The following is a 17,300-nucleotide window of genomic DNA, read 5'->3' as shown; positions in this document are numbered from 1 at the left end:
ATTCTGCTAGTGTCAGGGCGGGGTTACATGCTCGAGCGAAGTCCTGCCAAATAGAGTCAGCGGCGCTCAAGGTTAAAAAGAAAGTAGGCCACCTTGTTGGTAGCACACGGTTCCCAATCATGGCCATTAAATCGTCGCGGGCGTTGGACCAGTACAACCCACTACCCCGTACTACCCGAAAAAATGGCTTTAACGAATCTAACACCTGGATTGCAGCATTGAGTTCTTCTTTTTCGTTAGACAAATGTCCGCAATCTCTTCTGGGACTTTGATCACGCCCACACCCTGCAGTTTCTACTGCCGCGACACGGCTGTCCGTAACACGAACTCGTCTCACCAGGCCATCGATTTGTCTTCTCTGAATCAAATTCATGCAGAAAAACTTGAAATTCCCGTGAATTACAAAACGTCTGTCATGCCACCTCATAAGGTGTGCGCAGAAGTCGGCTAAGCTGTACTCGTGCATTCTACCTTCATTATCATTAATCGGGTGATATCCTCCTTTTCCATCCGGAAACAACGTAGGGAAGCAACACAGCATTAAATGCTCCGTCCCGTATCCATCTATCGGATGTTCTTGACGTCGCAGCTCACCAATAGGAATAGCAGGATCCGATGCATTTACACCTGCCGCTCTCATCAGCTGTTCTAATTCGCTCTCTTTATTGCCCTGACTGCCTTCAAGTTCAAACGATTCAGTTAGATTGTCAAGTACGTCACTTCTTTCATCATCTCCATTTGAGCTCGCCAATTGAGATTGAGCAAACACGCTCGCGTCATCGTATTGGGTAGTGCATGTTGCACAATCTTCCGTGCTGCAGGTGGGGTCGAGCGCCGGATCCTGGAGTTCGTCCGTCACACAATCTTGTAAAGTCGGCGAATCATGCTCACTGCTAGTGACGGGATAATCACGATTCTCGCTGTTGACCTGCTGAGTGTGACCGCTTAGCTCCTGTACTTTCTCATCTGTTACAGATATCGTTGGTATGTCTTGGGTGGTGTCTACTTCTTCTAGCGCACGGAGATTTTCCTCCGAAATCGAGACGTCTTTGTAGAGATCCTTGGTGGCAATCAGCCACTTCAACGCGCTTCGCACCAATGCAGGCCGGACGCGAAAATACATTGTGGTTTCGTCCGACTTGGACACGAGAAAAACAACCCCACATTCCCTCAACGGCCTCGGTAGTTCTCTTACTCTTGCTCCAGGGTCATTCCAATAATTTATAGCATTGCCTCGAGTGAATTCTTGGCCGCCACGGTAGGGATTCACACACGTAGTGAACGAGATCCCCAATCCGACCAATCTTGCCTCCATCCGATTAAGTACAGCCAGTTCTTTAGGTACCTCACAGATTCGGAATCCACTGCTCCGACAGAACTTAGGTGTGCTTCGTGAGCGTAGTGATCGATAGCATCGATCACACAGCCAAATCGACTGCGTTGACTGCGTATACCCGCCAGACACACTCGAGACAAGACCCTCCGGTATAATTTCCACTGCTCCTTCCTCGTTGCGAAGGGGATCAAAAAACCTGGATTCAGATTCGTACAATCTTAACACGGCATTCACTGAGTTTGCGGCTCCCCGCAGCTTCCGCAGACACGAAACAGTGGGTCATCGATGCCCCCGAAAAACGCTACAACGTATACAATTGTCGCTAAGTGAGTCTTCCAGACCAGAAGTCCGTACGAAAAACACTAACCTTTTTTGTCGTCCTCGATATTTTCTTCATCGTCTGCATTCAATCGAAGCATCGACTTCTTTCTCCGCTTGTTGCGAGGAAGCTGCTGAGTATCTGCGTTCCGTTTTTTTGTTTCCTCGTGTCGCGCGAGCTGGGCTCTGGTGCGCTCTGCTTCTGCGTCATCAACAGACACCGTAGGCTTTGGTGTTGCTTTAGGGTTTGGCGTTGCTTTACGATACGGGACTGTAGATTTTGCTGTTGCCTTCAGAGCACGTTTTGCGGCTTTCGCGCGTCGTGTCAACTTGGCAGCTCTTGTCATCGTCTTCCCAAATGGTCTGGATGCTCATTCAGAGCTGAAGCGACGGATGTTGTGAGGACTCCCCCAGCATCAACAAACTCACTCTACGGCTTAAATCGGCTAGGTTTTGGGTGAGCCTCACCCGGGGTATGGTCCACTGTCGGCTTCTTCTGTTTTGTCTGTTTTGCAACTCTGCAACTATATCTGCACATCCTCACCCCTTGAATCCATTTCCGCTACAGCAGTTGTAAAGTATGGCATTCAGGCAAGTTATAGGCATCGACTTCAACTAAAATGACTTCCAGCTATCGTATAATCACATAAAGTGGTACAACTGCTAGAAAATACGAGGCACGCAAGATCTCTTCATAGAAGTAACAGCGCCCGTGGTTTTTCAGAGTCAAATCACTCTTTTGCATTCAAATCTGCTACATGAAATGAACTACCTTACAGCCTCAACACTCACTCGCGCGTAGTTAGTTCTGGATGAAAGCAACTTGCACCGTTCAATGCCCACAGCCAAATATCGTGCATGCTGCGACCCCGTGCCGTGTGTTTGTTTCTCCAGTTCACACACTGATGTGATCACCGCTCTTACTGCGCGTCAGCGGAGCACAAGCTCTCACTTCTTGCTCCTTCGTCTGCCATGTCGTAGTCAGACTCGTCATCGCCGGATTGGGTACCCATGCCCGACGAGGTTGCTGGAGACTTGGACTTCGGAGACGACGGCAAGGCCTCTCCCTGGGTCTTGCGCTTCTCGGAGGGGGGCTCCTCTTCGCAGATTTTGAAGGTATTGTCGCGCTCGTACTGCACACTGACTTTCGCAATGTTCGCATAGAACCCAACGCCGTCGACTTGGTGGAACGTGTACACCGCACCAGGGCAGAATTCCATGTTGGGCTTCCCGTATGATCCTTTCTTCGGCTTCGCGTCCCAAACCGTTACCTGAACAAGGTAGGGATTTCTCTTCAGAGGCGTCAGGTCATGCAACGCATCCACCGTCAACTCGAACATGGAGCGTTGACTGGCGTCAATCCCAGTGACGCGGGTTCCACGACCTCCAATAACACGCTCCGAAGAAAGACAGCACAGCTTGAGCGTCACGCTCACATCCACAGCCGGCTCGGTAGCCGAGATGAACTCGCGGAAATCAGCGATGCACGAAAAGAGGTTGACCTCCGCCTCTTCTCTCTGCTTCTGCGCGTCAATTTGGATAGCCTTCAGCAGCTCCATGGTTGGTCTTGCAAATGCGTCGAATGTTCAGGGGTGAGTGTGCAGCACTGCTCAAAAGCAAAAGTAAGCTGAGCGAAGATGCGAGGGACGATCGTATCCTTCTGTGGCGTCAATGGAATCCTTCGCTCGTCGGGAACCTGTGCATCATAGCGTGGTTCGTATGAACATTGGCTCAACAAATATCTTATCAGTTCCGCTCCATTCTAGCTTATACTGTTCAACAGTTACTATTTTTAGACTCGCGGCGGTGTACTTCTCCACCAGTACGTATGACATACTATATACATTACCAGGCATTCAAAAATAGATATTTTGACTGAAGACACGCTTTGAAAAAGCCTGAAACCCATAATGGATACGTAGTATAAAAGGAGAGTTTGGGTCGTTTTAGAAGTGTGGGAAGACTTTTGCTGCTCAATGCAGTATTTGCTACGCATGTCCATACTTTTACTCTATCATACTGTCACAGCCCTGCCGCGGGTACTTTCGGGTAACTCAGCAAGGTATCCTGATCGAGCTGCACTTCACTTCTTGCCTGTTTATCGGTGTATCTCTACACGGAATCATGGACTGATGATTCGATGATTCCCTAACGTGTAGCATTACTTCTTTCTCCGCAGTGTCGCAAAATTTCCTCTACTTCGCGTTCCATCCTCACGGCAGTTGCTCACAGTTCTACCGGTTGCCATATGCAATGCCGTTTGCATAACCATACTCACAGTTCTACCTGCTGCAACTATCCACCTGCAAAATTCAACGTTGTGAGGCTTCGCACGACGCGCAGCGCGTGGCGCACTGTTGAAGTAGAAAGTGGTCTACCTGCTGCAACAATCAAACAAACCACAGCACGTTTCCCCGGCTACCTCCCAACGCTCAACATTGCAGTTCGGCTCGCAGCTATGGTTAGCCAACCGAGCCATACCACCAACGTAACGTGCGTCGATGACCTCCTTGTCTGTCACAACCATGCCGTACGTGTTTTGCGAACGCCGCGCTTCCTGTATGCCATTAGTTCAAAATTAGTAGTTACCCTCGCATCGGCTCTCGATACGCGTACCGCTCGCTCTCGATTTGCATACATTTCCCGACTCAAAACCTCACCGACGTACTGCGTGACGAGGTCGTCCTTTGCGATTGCCACATCTGTGACGAGAGAGATCCCTTTTCCTTCGATAGATTTGAGACCCATTGCTGCGTGGTCACCTCGTTGCATCGGCTGATTTCCGCACGTTATTGTCGAAAAGCAATGACCAGCAACGCATTCAAACTTGGCCTTAGAAGCTTTGTCAGCATAGTGTATACATATACATCCGAGCATTATTCACACGAAAATACCGCTCGATTTTCGCTGCCAGGGCCGCAGGTTTCTCTCCAGTCGGTACGGGCGGCACAGTGGCAGTACGGGATTTCCTGTCGCGGAAATTAGTACCGTTAGCTTTGCAATCATCACAATTGCGTTTTCCCTTCAAAACCTGAGCTTACCGGTGGTTCTTTGCGAGACCTACAAATGTAGAGGTTCTGCGAAACGACTTCATACTCGGTACATGCCCCAATTACAGAACGCTGCTGCATTATGATCGATTCGATTAGCACATCGTCATAGCTTGCAACACGGTTTTCTTAGGTGCCCCTACCGTTTGTGTTCGCGAACCCTACCAGAGAAGCTCATGCCCTTCTCTCGTCAAAAACAGATCCATCTTTAGTTGTTTCATTGAGTGCGTAGATCCAATCTCCACAACCTGCACACAAAACAAAAGTGACGTTACCTAGCCATCGGTCTAAACCAGCATTGTAGGTCCCATCCTTACGTAGTACTTGACGACTCATCACAGAATGTGCCCTCCAGTCTCCGGTACGCTTGCTTCCAGCACCATCCTCGCTGCAACCGCACAGTTTCAAGGTACCACATGTAGCTAACTCTCGTTTCTACAAACATCGACGACTTCCCACCTGAATATCAACTATACACCGATTTCTTGCCCATCAACAGCCAAATACACTCACGATAACCTACATCACCCCAGTACCAAGGTCCAGCTACAAATACATCAAAACCAGACAGCATCAGGCATCAGGTTCGCTACGGAAGTACTCTACAACTCATACCTGTCAGGAATGGTCATCCAGCGCTCCAGTAAGTGTTGGTTTCTCCTGTTGTTGCAGCAGCAGTGGCAGAAACATATCCTTTCAGTTTTTTTAATCTGCTGACATTATCCCGACCTGACGCTGTAGCACCAGGGTCTCTTAAGAGTATTCCTCCTCGCCTTCAATGCTAGAGGTGCATATTCGACACTTTCAGAGGTGGTCCCAGCTGACGAATGGAGTCCGAGTTGTCGGGCTCGTAGTGCATACTGCCTCTAGCCACGTTGTCATAGATCCCAACATATTGGACGCCACGGAGAGTATACACCGCACCGGGATAGAAGTCGACGTTAGGTATCCCATACGACACCGAATTGGCATCCCACACAGTCACCTGCGCAAGGTTTGACCCAATATTCAACGGCGTCAGGCACCCTGGTCATAAAGCGTAGGCTCTATCACGAAGGGGTCAACCATGGTAACGCGAATCCCTCGATAGTTAGGAAGCCGCTCGGAAGAGAGGCAACGCAATTTGAGCGTGACGCAGACATCCGCAGCGGGGCGAGTAGTCGTAATAAAGTCGCGAAAGTCGACAACGCGCGAGAAGTAGTTGACAACGATTTCTTCTGTCTGCTTGAGAACTTCGTTGTGTATAACATCCAGAATGTCCATGCTTGCGTAGAGCGGGTGAGCTGAAAGCACACGTGTGGCGCGTCAATCCAAATCGAAAGTGACCGGTTGAAGTGCAGGGTTCCTACCACCTCCTTTCTCCATCAACTGGAGGGACCTTAAGCCGCTGGCACCAGATACAAAAGAATATCAGGGTGCTTTGACGTGACGGTCGTCCCGTATAGTTCACCGTGACGACACCCCACACCTTAACCACGCAACGCATATGCTGCCGTTGCACGTAGGGGGCGACGGAGATGGCCACTACCTTGGCGGCCCCTCGACGCGCACGGTGGAGGGCTTCAATAATGTACTGATGCTTTTCGTGCAAATTCAGTGTTCATTTATCAGGCGGGATCAGATACACATCGTGTACCCATCCAACGTTTTTACCGACTTCTTACGAGCGCCATCGCTGTCTCATTTGATGTAATATCCACTAAATCACAGTGCCCCTCAACGCTATTCAGGGTCGACCGTGCTGAAGGGGTGGGTACACGACCTAAATCGTCACGGCTAAGTCGTAGCTAAAGCGTCGGATCAAGACGCAATCCTTCGGTGCCTGATACAAAAGGGTACTTTCTGGGTTTCTTAAAAATCGACCTCAGTTTAGTGGCAGTTAAATCATTCGCACCAGGTGGTTCTGCCGAACCACTGTTTGAAGCGTCTAACATCTGATTTTTGAAGTTCCAATAGAGAGGTAAATTTCGATCGAAATTGCTCTAGTGCGTTGAATGATAAAATGTCCGCCCTAACCCGCTTTCTAATAACGTCAGTTGTGTCCTGTAAAAAGGGTACATGAAGCTGTAAAAAAGAGTAAAAAGTCAAGAAGTTCGTTTCATTATAGGGGGGCTTTGCCCCAATAGGTGTAGAATGTCTATTTTCCTATAGTGTTCGCTCTAGAACATGGCTGCTCCACTCCACGAAAGAGATTCCTTTCAAGATGACTCCAATGTCTCACTCGGTCATTTGTTGGACACGTGAGACGACGCGCTTGGGCTTCCTGCAACTTTCCGTGTGTTTCTTCTTGACCTTTGGGTCCAAGCAACGCGCCACCTCAAACAAACAAGTGTTTGCGTACAAGACGCGATTTGACTCGTACACTGGGTCGTAATCGCGCTCGCAGAGTGTCGGGCACTTGTCTTCCGGGTCGAATTTATGGGCCTCAGTTCGCGCGCTAGTGCTCGTCACCTGTAGCAGCGCCACGACCGCCAAACCCACCAGCTTGTTCATAGTCGCTCGGTTCTTGCCCCTTCTGGCTTGACTGCCAATGATACTCTCCAGTTGTACACCATTTCTGGATCAAATCGAGGATATCCCAGTTCAAAACGAGAAATTCAAAACGAGAGGATCGTGGTAAGATGCTCTTTCTATGGTCCGAATATCATAGTATGGAGATAGAGACGATCTGAGCAATTCTCGTTTTCATCTTGAAAATTCTCAATTTGATCCAGAAATGGTGTACTGTACATGTACTCTTTTCGAACTACGGTAGGTGAAACTCGTGTAGACGTGGTGATCACTCCTCGTTTATGGGGTTAACTCGTACTGTACGTAAATCAATTGGACTGTGCACAGACAATCCTCTTTGTTGTGGTATCCCAAATAGTGATACCTTCTACTTAGTAGTGTTAAGGTGCTTATCCCGATGACCCATGGTATATAATTTCAACTCAAACTATCCTTTGACCTCCAGATTGTGGTTAGTGATACGAAACTGAGTGTTATCGCTATCAAGAGGTAATTCACTATCGGGAGAGTCCGTTTCGTGAAATATGTCCCAAAGTTCAGCAACAGTATGGGTCGCTTACTGCATCGGTTTGATTCTATTCAACGAAATGCAGAGGATATTATTACTAGTTACGGTTTGAGGTCTGGCCAAGTATAGCAGGTGAACCAGCAGTAAGCGGGGGTGAGGTCATCCCGCAGTTGTCGCTCACCCAGATCTTCTGAGCCTTTCTGTATAGTTGTATATATATATATATATATATATATATATATGTCCATTGTTATTCATCGTGTCACGGCTATAGTTTTGTGGTGGCGGCCAGCGATATTATACTAAGTACAGACGAAGAGAACAAGCTACGATTTGCTCGCGTTATGCGAGATCATCGCGTGCTCGAATTGTGGTACTGCTACCATGAGTGCTGGTTGTAATGATACAGCCCTAGATAATGATTCCTCTCGATTGTAATAACATATGCTCTCCCGAGGCTATCACTACGGAGAGGATTGTCTCGATCTCGCTCATAATCTTCCCCCGCAGTTCGCTCAGTGCCCAGTCGTAATCCGTAGACAATACGTAAATAGACGTAATCGTACATAATATGTAGATATTATGTCCCGTATAATAGAACGCTTTCCATGTTAGGCATATTCTGGTCAAAGACTGGGTCTTTTACTGGGATCGGGTATATACCCAGCGGGATACCCGGTAGATGTTGAAATACCCCTAACTGCGCGAATAAGTGGTGGTTCTCTGAGGAGACACATCTTTCTCGAGACAGCAAGCATATCGTGATTAAATCGATCTCCCAGCAAATCACGGTTTTTTCAGCGTGTAGCTGTGTGTTCTGCCGATTTACGTAGACTTTTCCATGCCCACATACAACGCAAAGTCAAAATACCAGTGTAAGCGTGTCCAGTGCTGCCTGCACACTGACGAACCCCAGTTAATGATCTCGACCGGTACGCTGGTGACTGGACAGATGCCGAGTTGTATCCTCGCATGCTAACGGGTTCATATTCGCACCAATTCAATACCATGTCTATGCATTACCACACCGAGCAAGCAGTAAGCCCCCTCATACCTCGCTCAGAACCCGCGCCTCTACGCGTTGATCTCGCTCCCGATCGAACCAGGGCATGCTCGAGTCGATGCACTTGGATAAGACCGAAGGGTAGCGAGCGTAAGCGCGTTACAGTTGGTATGGGAGTGCTCAAGTGCAGGAGTTCGTGAAAAGCGTGATATTCAAATAGTTACATTGCCTCTCTTGAGCGATTGATTTGCACACGAAAAATCATAGATTATCCCGAATTACCTAGTCTTTTGTAGGTTAATAGGTCCCTCGTGCGATTTGGCATGGTCTCGGGAGGATCTATACTTTATCACCAAAGATGCGATATTTGCCGAGGTGCCAACCAACTCCTAAATTAACATTGATAAAAAAGAAATAATATAAAAAAATATTTCAAAAAAATAAGATATATTACAAAAAATATCAAAAAATAAACGAATTAAAACACCAATAAATGCAATTTTCGGTACAATATATCGCCGCTTCTCCAATGACTTTTGACAGTCGTTGGAGGGCTTCCCACTCTGGATCAGACAGGCAGTCAGCGCGTGCAACATGCGTTGCAGGCGTGTTGGAGCTCTCCATGGGCACCTCCGTGCGGTATTATAGTACATGTTTACCGTGATGATGATTTACGTGTTCGTGTAACCCGTTATAGGTGCAGCACCTATACTCTGTATACCTAGTGGCACCAAATATGATGTGGCACACACGATCCCGTACTATGTAGGTACAATAGGGTCACGGTTGGTAGATTTGCAGGTTGCCAGTTCGGACGGCTAGCCAATCGCACGAAACCTACAGCCTCCTAGCGGTGAGCTAGTAGGTTTTGGTGTCCGCTCACTGGTTGGCATCCCGCGAGTGGCATGACCCAGGAAAGAAGGACCCGTGTGGCTACAGACCGGCTTCATAAAGCTCGGGTCCTGTATGCTGCTCTAGGAGAAACAAGAGGCTTCGTATTGCATTGTTTCTTGGACTTGCAGTGCTCGTGTTTGCTAAAAAGTCGTGCGCGCCTTCGTAGAAGCGCTCCTTAACACCTGTAGTGTATGCTTCGACGTGACGACTGTGATAGTCAAATAGATGCACACCCCTGCAGGGAGCCAACGCTTGATTGTCATGGTGCTGTGTCGTCTGGTTGATCAGGAAGTGATTCGGCTGCGACGCTTGGGTGGCTCGATACAAGTGCTAGCGGGGAGTGAGTGGTGTTGTCCTGCTCGGAACGAGTTCTGTCGCCCCCTCCGCAACAAAATCGTGTTTATTAATAACCAGTGAGATACGAAATCAGCGTGTTTATTTGGCCATGAACTGTAACCTGCAACCTGCAATCCAACCTGCACCCGCTGTCGGAGCAGGAAATGCAGCCTGCTTGTAGGTTTGACATCTCTTTTCTGATTGGTCGATTTTTCCTTCAACCTGCAAACATGCCAAGTGTGAGAACCCCTAATACCGTATTGCCAATACGGGGTATGCCTTCCGCATACGGATGTGTCCACACACACACACACACACGTCCCTCCTTCTCGGCCAGCGGGGGAAGCGCTTCGAAGATCGCTCCATGATACATCAACTGTCTGTTGTGCCCTACATCACTGTTTCCTACTTCAGAACAGAAGTACATTTCAAGCTCTTCGCGTTTGGTGGTCCTTATGCGCGTAGGGAGCTGTTGAAGTCGATTCAAGCAGTGATTTACGATGGTTATTCCTCGCAGAGGTCCGCCAATGCAGTATGATATTGAATTTTAACCACCGTCTGTCAGTAATAACTTCTGCAATTTCAAGCTAAACGATAGTAAAAATTGGCGCAATTTATATTGTATTGATACAGAAATGGTACAACTTATATCGCTTTAAAGAGGGATACAGAGTTGAGATCGCAATTTTCAAGAGAGAAAGCTCAATCTATTGGCGCTAGCTGGGAGTTGAACGTCGTCATCAACAGGTTCAGGGAACTCCAGGTGGTGCAAAACTGTCCTGATATCGTCACTATCAAGGTTAATCTCGGTTGATCATCGATAGAGGTGCTGGTAGTGTTACCGAAACGAGCAGCTCAAACGGGGAATGAGTGGGCTGATCGCACGCATACCGTGGAAATAGATATCATTCCGGCGACGCCATAGTGCGTGAACACAATGGCTGTGTGAATGCGCCATAAAATGAGGAGAATCTCACGAAGATGGCGCCATTCGTCATGGACATCGCGGTCGGACGGGAAGATCAGCAGCTTCCACACCAGGGCCATGGTTCTCATATCTTCTGCCACAACACCTGCACGGGGTCACACTCGAAGAAGCAATGCGTAGCAGTCTCTATAGCCCGGCATCCGGGGCGCACACAGTGTTGCGCCAGCGATGATACTGCACTCACTTGACTCTGGCCTCTAGACGAGGTTTATTGGCTAGACTTTCGGTATTTGTCAGTGGGGGCACTTTGTTACAAATTTATTGCCAATAATCGGGTCAATTTTGTATTGTATTGAGGTCAGTGTACCGTATTCCTTATGTGCTTACTGACATGCATCTGCATTATTTGCTACTCGTCGTCCAAACATCGATCGACAGTAATCTTCGACAAATGTAACGGTAGCTACCTAACCAAATATTGTATTATGCGCTTACCACTCGTCAATATCGTCGCCACCATCACTACTGAAGTCGTCATCATACGAAAGATCGCCTAAATCCTTGTCTTTCATGCTGAACTCCATCAAGAACGCCACAGCTGGGTCATCTAGAGACTTGTAGGCGAGTCAGCACACTGTAGCTCTAGTTGTTCATGCTCCTTACGCTATTTATACATCAACTTTCGTTTCTGTTCCCTGTGTGGCCTGTCAACTTCGGGAAGTACTTGTCCAGCGCGACGTTCACTTTGTTGTTAACGAAAAACTCAACTATCTCCAGCTTCTCACACTTCGTGTAGGATTCTCGAGCATGCTTCGGCTCTTTTCGGCCGGCGCCACTCACACGGCTGCGTCCTGGCGGCTTCCGCTTGATGCCGTCGGCTGTGCGCTGCACAAGTCAATATTGCTACTGAGAAATTTGTGGCTGGGCTGAACTGTCAGCAATCACATATGCAGTAACTGTATGATCAACTCTAGAATTTGATTGGCTACTTAGATTTGTCAGTAAAATGAATCAGTCAGCAAGCACATACGGAATACGGTAGTTCAGTAATAAAAATTATATTGAAAAAACTGATTATTTATTGTATTGCACTATTTTTTCCACCTCTGATTACCCGAGCGATTCCTCGTAAACTGTAAAAGGGAACAAGAGGAAGGGAACGGATCACAAAGATGGTGTGAATGGAATTCTAGTCACAGCGCAGTGGTAAAATGTTGTGCCTGATTGAGGTGAATAACCAGCGACATTCGCAGAGAATTTGCCGTTCATGTGAAACTTCCGCAGCAGAAAAGCTACGAACAAAAGGCAAACCAGTTATACCGTAATCAGTTGCAGAGAACCACCGAAAATTGTAGCAGACCACGAGTGACGTCAAAAGCCACGTTTATTTACGCTCACTCATTCATTACGCTCGGAAGACTCCAACACAATGCCCCACCCGGCGACACGAATCCTATCAATTCGGTTAAACGTCCCGATACTCCTAAACAACTGAACAACTGAACATATACTTAAGTACAGGAATTGACAACGGTGCAAAAGCTCCACAGTTCAATCCAAACATTCCGCTGGCTAATGCTGATTTAAAGTATTTGGAGAGGGGTTTTCTAAGCGACGATAAATGTTGCTATCTATTTGGTAATTTTGGCCACCAAGGCGTGCACGGTCTTAACAAGCACATCAGGGGCAATCGCATAAACCTCGTCAGTTTCTCCGGCACCACAGAGAAGATAGTCTTCGGACTTGATGGCGTCGTCTAAGATGATCTGCATAGCCTGCTGTTCTCGTAAACCAATAGGCCCGAGGCAACCACGCGAATATCCAAAAACTCGCACCAGAGTCTGCACAAAGCCAACAAGCCAAAGGTTAGAATGAAAGTACACTAGTGGAAATTTGTGGAATAGATGTAACGTACCTCTTGATCTGCCAACGCAATATCCTCCGGGTTTACCCCCAAAAGTGACCCTAACGCTTGCATATCGATTGACCGATTCAGCGGCAGTACCGCTACGGCGTGCGAAATGCGCCTTGGCGTGTTGAGTTGTTTTCCCTTGCGGATCAATAGAGCGATGCTCTTGACGAGCAGTCCTACGCTTTCACTTTGGCCACATCTCAGAAACCGAGCTTGGACTCCGAGAGCATCTAACGCCGCCTTGACGTGCTGTTTTCCGAGCGGTTGGGATGTCGTAGTGACTGACCACGAGTATGAAAAGCTGTAACAAGCGTCGAACCTCCTCATGTAATCCAAAATTCTATCACTTATGGAGCCGCATTCGCCTTGTGGATGCGCAAAGCTGACGTCGGCTAGTAGATGTAAGGCAAGTCGTTGAACAGCATATGCATCTTTCGCTGCATACTCCAGCTGGATGTTGGATAGAGGGCGGCTACCCCAGTCAGAGCATTGCTGCTCCTTATCCACTTGCTCTTCAAAACATGCACAATAAAGTCGTGACAGTCCCCAGTTTCTAGCAGGAACGTGCCTAAACAACGCGAGCTCTCTCAGCTCAAGTAGCAAAGGACGTTGCATGCCTTCCGCTTTTCCTTGGTCGAAGAGTGATTCCAGGTCAGGAAATGAAATCTTGATTCGCTGAATGTCGCTAGACACGCAAAAGCCGATCAGTAGAAGTCGCGTTGCACACCTCCAGATAAAGCGAAGTGGTGCAGCTGCCGCTGGACCAAGGACTTGAACGTCAATCACGTAGACGACATCTCCAACCGCAAGTTGGTATATGCTTAATCCAGTTTTGTCTTCATCAGATTGATTGCTTAGCTCCTCTCCTCGACCACGGTCGTCAGGACCCCCGTGTAAAATGGATTCGTCTTTAATCAGAAATTGCGGCCGCCACTCACAGTCAATCCCAACAAGCGCGTTCCAAGCAACCCGTTGTATATCTAATGAATCTTCAGAGTGTAACGCTGCCTCACGCTTCTTCAGGTGGTAAACAATGTTTTCGATTTCTTCGATAGAATCAATGTATATCCAGTTGAGATCATGCGAACTGTCTTTGTTCAGGGATCGGTTATTGGCATGATCAACTGAATTGCCTGGCAAATAGGATGAAATCTCATCGGTTGAATCGGTTTGTGTTGTAGGTGGCAACGCAAGTTCTGCTGTATTCTGAATTCCAGCAGTAACTTTCTGCAACCGTTTCAGAGCTTTTGTCATGTTCATCAGTGATAAATACTTGAAGAGCGTCTGCATCATATCGTTATCCTGCACAATTGTGGCCAGGCGCTCAGCATTCTGCCAGTCACACTGCGCAACAAAATCCGAGAATATGATTTTAAGTTTTTGCGCGTTCTCTGTCGCATCTAGTGCCTTGTGACCAGGAGCACGCTCGCCAATACGAAGCACACGGATCGCTTCGACCACCACAGCATTCCATCGAGGGGTACGAGCAGCAACCAGCTTATCGAGGTAACTAAATCTGATGCTCTTTCCTGTGCTTCCCCACTGCAGTAAACGGCCAGGTCTTACAGCCAAGTCAATCGCTCGTAGCACCAAATTCAGGCAATCCCACTGCTCAGGATCACTAACAACGTTGGTGAGAAGTGCCACCCAAGCCACGCATTCCGGTGATGAAGGCAAACCAGGATCATCCAAACTGGACTCACGGTTCAAGGTGTCAAATACATCCAGCAACAGGTAACCTACTCGTCGAGCAAGCTTGGACTGCACTTCATCAGTCGCTTCAAGGATTAAATAGTCAAGGCATGAACGGAGGTACGCGGATCTATCACCACACTGCAGAGTGGTGGAACCAGTGCCGTTGCCAGTGCTTCCCGCAGCGTGCTGTCTTCGCCACAGTAGCAAGTCTTTCGTCGAACGCTTCAGCTCGGCATGATTAAACTCTATGTTTTTGGCCCCTAATACTGTCATAAGTTCCCTGCTCAGGACTTCTGGTCCAACATTTGCAGGGTCGGCAAATTTATGGCGCTTCTGTTCCTCCTGTGCAGCAACCACGTCAATGTCTGGCTTGATGAAGCCTTCGTTTGCACAATTAGTACGACGAACTTCGTACTCCCGCTCTCCGATCCCAGTGGCAACGTTTCGGCGAAGAGTGCGTCTGAATCGGACCGGTTCATGGCACAATGGTGACGGATCCCAGCACTTGGGGTCAAGAATGAACCCTCTAGACAGTTCACACCAGTACTGGGCACCGCTTTCATCCATAAAAGCCAAGGTCTTCAACGAACGCACAATCTCTGCCACCAGCAATGGCATAGCTACTCCGCTAGTTTTATTCGTCTCGACTTCTGAGGGGACTTTTTGGAAATGTTCGTAAACAAACGCCATTAGCTGTTCAAGTGATAGTACTTCCACTTCTGGGATATCCAATCTATTGTCACCTTCGACATAAATCTGGCCAGATAATTTATCCTCCATGGCAACTACGGGGGATAACCAATGTAGTTTCGGCAGGATCACGAATCGACTTTCGCCGATCCCTTGGTGAGCACTTGCTTGAACTTTGGCAGGCAAATCTGTCTCCATAGCGGTTGTCCACCATCCCCGCAAATGATCAACTGCAATACTTGGGCTTACCGACGTTTTCAGTTCAAAACCATTATTTAGATTTGCGGGGTTTCGATGGAAATGCCAATCGTGAGCGATGGTCACCTCCGAGGTCGACTCAAACTGGTGCAGAGGCTGAAACAGGTATCCACGCAAGACAATGTGTGACTGTACGTTGTCACTATAATTCTCCTTCAACCACGCCCGCACACTCTCACCTCGGCGCATTGCCAGTTTCCTCTCCACCTCTTGCACTCTCCAAGCCAAATTCTCCCCAAGATGAGGTCCGACGAACTGCTCGAGCGGTACGTAACCACCCCGCTCGGTTGTCCCGTTGTCTTCACCTCCACTTTTAGTCCGCATCCCATTGCTATCGTTGTCGATCGGGTTAAGCAAAAAGAACTTGACTGATGATTCAACGTGAAAGTCCTGGTGTTTGCCTCGACCCTCGTTCATTGCTGTAAAATTGCACCGAAACAGGAACTTCAGCTGCCCTACAGTCCTGTTGGTAGACGACACGATCTGCTTCCCAATCTCCATTTTCTCCATTCCGAGGTGCGGACAGAAGCGCAGCCAGTACTCGAGCAGCGTGGAGAAGTAGACCCCCAGAGCCAGCGATCGACCGTTTGACGTCGTTTCTAGATACCCATCCCCGACCAATGTGTTGCTTCAGTTAGCCCAACTGATGTCTGTGCATATACAGTAAACGGTTCAGATTACCTCGCAAGAACGCCAACAGTGGCGTTGGATCCGACACGAGGGCGTTCAGCCAGTCAACCACAGCGTCGGATTCCAGCGCTTCCATCCCGAATTCCGGAGGCAAAACGGGGAACCGATCCCCGCTGAGCATGTGCGGGCTGGTCACAGTCCACAACAAGTCCCGCACCACCTTGGGCATGCACAGCACGCTTGGAAGACGAGAAGGCACATCGTCCGATGACATCTCGGCTTGGTCTCTGGAAGGAAAATGAATGGTTGTAACGAACGGCGATTGGTCGAAACTTGACGAACTTAGGAGCGGGTCGCAGTCAAAAAAAGAGGTCGCAGAAAGAGAATCCGCCAATACTCCCAAGTTGGGAGTATTGGCGGACCAAAAGACCAAAATACCTCTGCTACCTCTTGTTGGGAGTCCCAACAAGAGGTAGCAGAGGTCTTTTGGTCTCTTTTTCTGCTATAGACACGCGCTGGCCAGATCCATCTTACGATTTCGAGCCTGACGCTTATTGACCGCGCCTTCAGTGACAATGGTGCGCGGTTGCTCTTCTGGCGAGGGAGAAGCCTCCGAGATGATGGAGCCCGTTTGACCGAAGTCACGGTTTCCCATCCCACTCAGATCGCCAAAGTACATGATCAGCGTAGGCCAGATGCTAGGATACTCGAGCGGATGTTCCGTGCTATTGCCGGTCTGGGGCTCACTGGCCTTAATGTTGTTGAATGTGGTCTTCAACCCCTGGAACTTGTTCTTGAGCTGCGAAACTTTGCATGAGCGGCGGTTCTCCTCGTTAAAATCATCTAGAACGTGAGTCCAAGCTGCAGTCAGCTGCGCTTTGCTCTTCGAGCCCTTGAAGGCAGGGCCGTACTTGTGCCTCCGGAGAAACAACAGCGACTCCACGAGGGCATCGCTCCACTCTATGCACTCATCTGGGCTCTCCATTGTTGCCCCTTGGGCGTCTCTGCTTCTGTGAGGCTGGCCATGCTTAACTGTGAGCAAAAGTTACACTTACTCGCATGTGAATTTCTTAAGGGAAATGCGAAAATGTGCTGTGACCAGACCTCCACTTTATTAGCTATAAAAAAAACCAAAAAGAGAAGAGGTGCGACCCGCCCCTTATTGCAAACGCAAAAAAAATAACCGACTAAAAAAGGACTCAACTCGCCGGCGGCGAGTTGAATGAACCTT

General features: G+C 48.5%; 3 protein-coding genes across 3 annotated transcripts; all 3 read right to left on the bottom strand.

Moving 5' to 3' along the window:
- Positions 1-5,228: 5,228 nt before the first annotated feature.
- Positions 5,229-7,197, bottom strand: IUM83_19969 (putative secreted RxLR effector protein; the record flags this gene model as incomplete). Its single annotated transcript, XM_067945039.1, has 3 exons — positions 5,229-5,250; positions 5,320-5,364; positions 7,046-7,197. The coding sequence occupies 3 exons, from the start codon at positions 7,195-7,197 to the stop codon at positions 5,229-5,231; spliced, it is 219 nt and encodes a 72-aa protein (XP_067780950.1).
- A 5,318-nt stretch (positions 7,198-12,515) lies between these two features.
- IUM83_19968 (Exonuclease mut-7) lies at positions 12,516-16,343 on the bottom strand (the record flags this gene model as incomplete). The annotated part of the gene is made up of 4 exons (XM_067945038.1): positions 12,516-12,725; positions 12,800-12,983; positions 15,915-16,038; positions 16,121-16,343. The coding sequence occupies 4 exons, from the start codon at positions 16,341-16,343 to the stop codon at positions 12,516-12,518; spliced, it is 741 nt and encodes a 246-aa protein (XP_067780951.1).
- A 228-nt stretch (positions 16,344-16,571) lies between these two features.
- Positions 16,572-17,054, bottom strand: IUM83_19967 (uncharacterized protein; the record flags this gene model as incomplete). The annotated part of the gene is made up of 1 exon (XM_067945037.1): positions 16,572-17,054. One exon carries the CDS (start codon positions 17,052-17,054, stop codon positions 16,572-16,574), a length of 483 nt encoding a protein of 160 aa, XP_067780947.1.
- Between the last annotated feature and the right edge of the window lie 246 nt (positions 17,055-17,300).

The sequence above is a fragment of the Phytophthora cinnamomi genome, assembly GCF_018691715.1.
Source record: "Phytophthora cinnamomi strain GKB4 chromosome Unknown Contig121, whole genome shotgun sequence".
Taxonomy (NCBI): domain Eukaryota; phylum Oomycota; class Peronosporomycetes; order Peronosporales; family Peronosporaceae; genus Phytophthora; species Phytophthora cinnamomi.
This window is presented reverse-complemented; position numbering and strand designations above follow the sequence as displayed.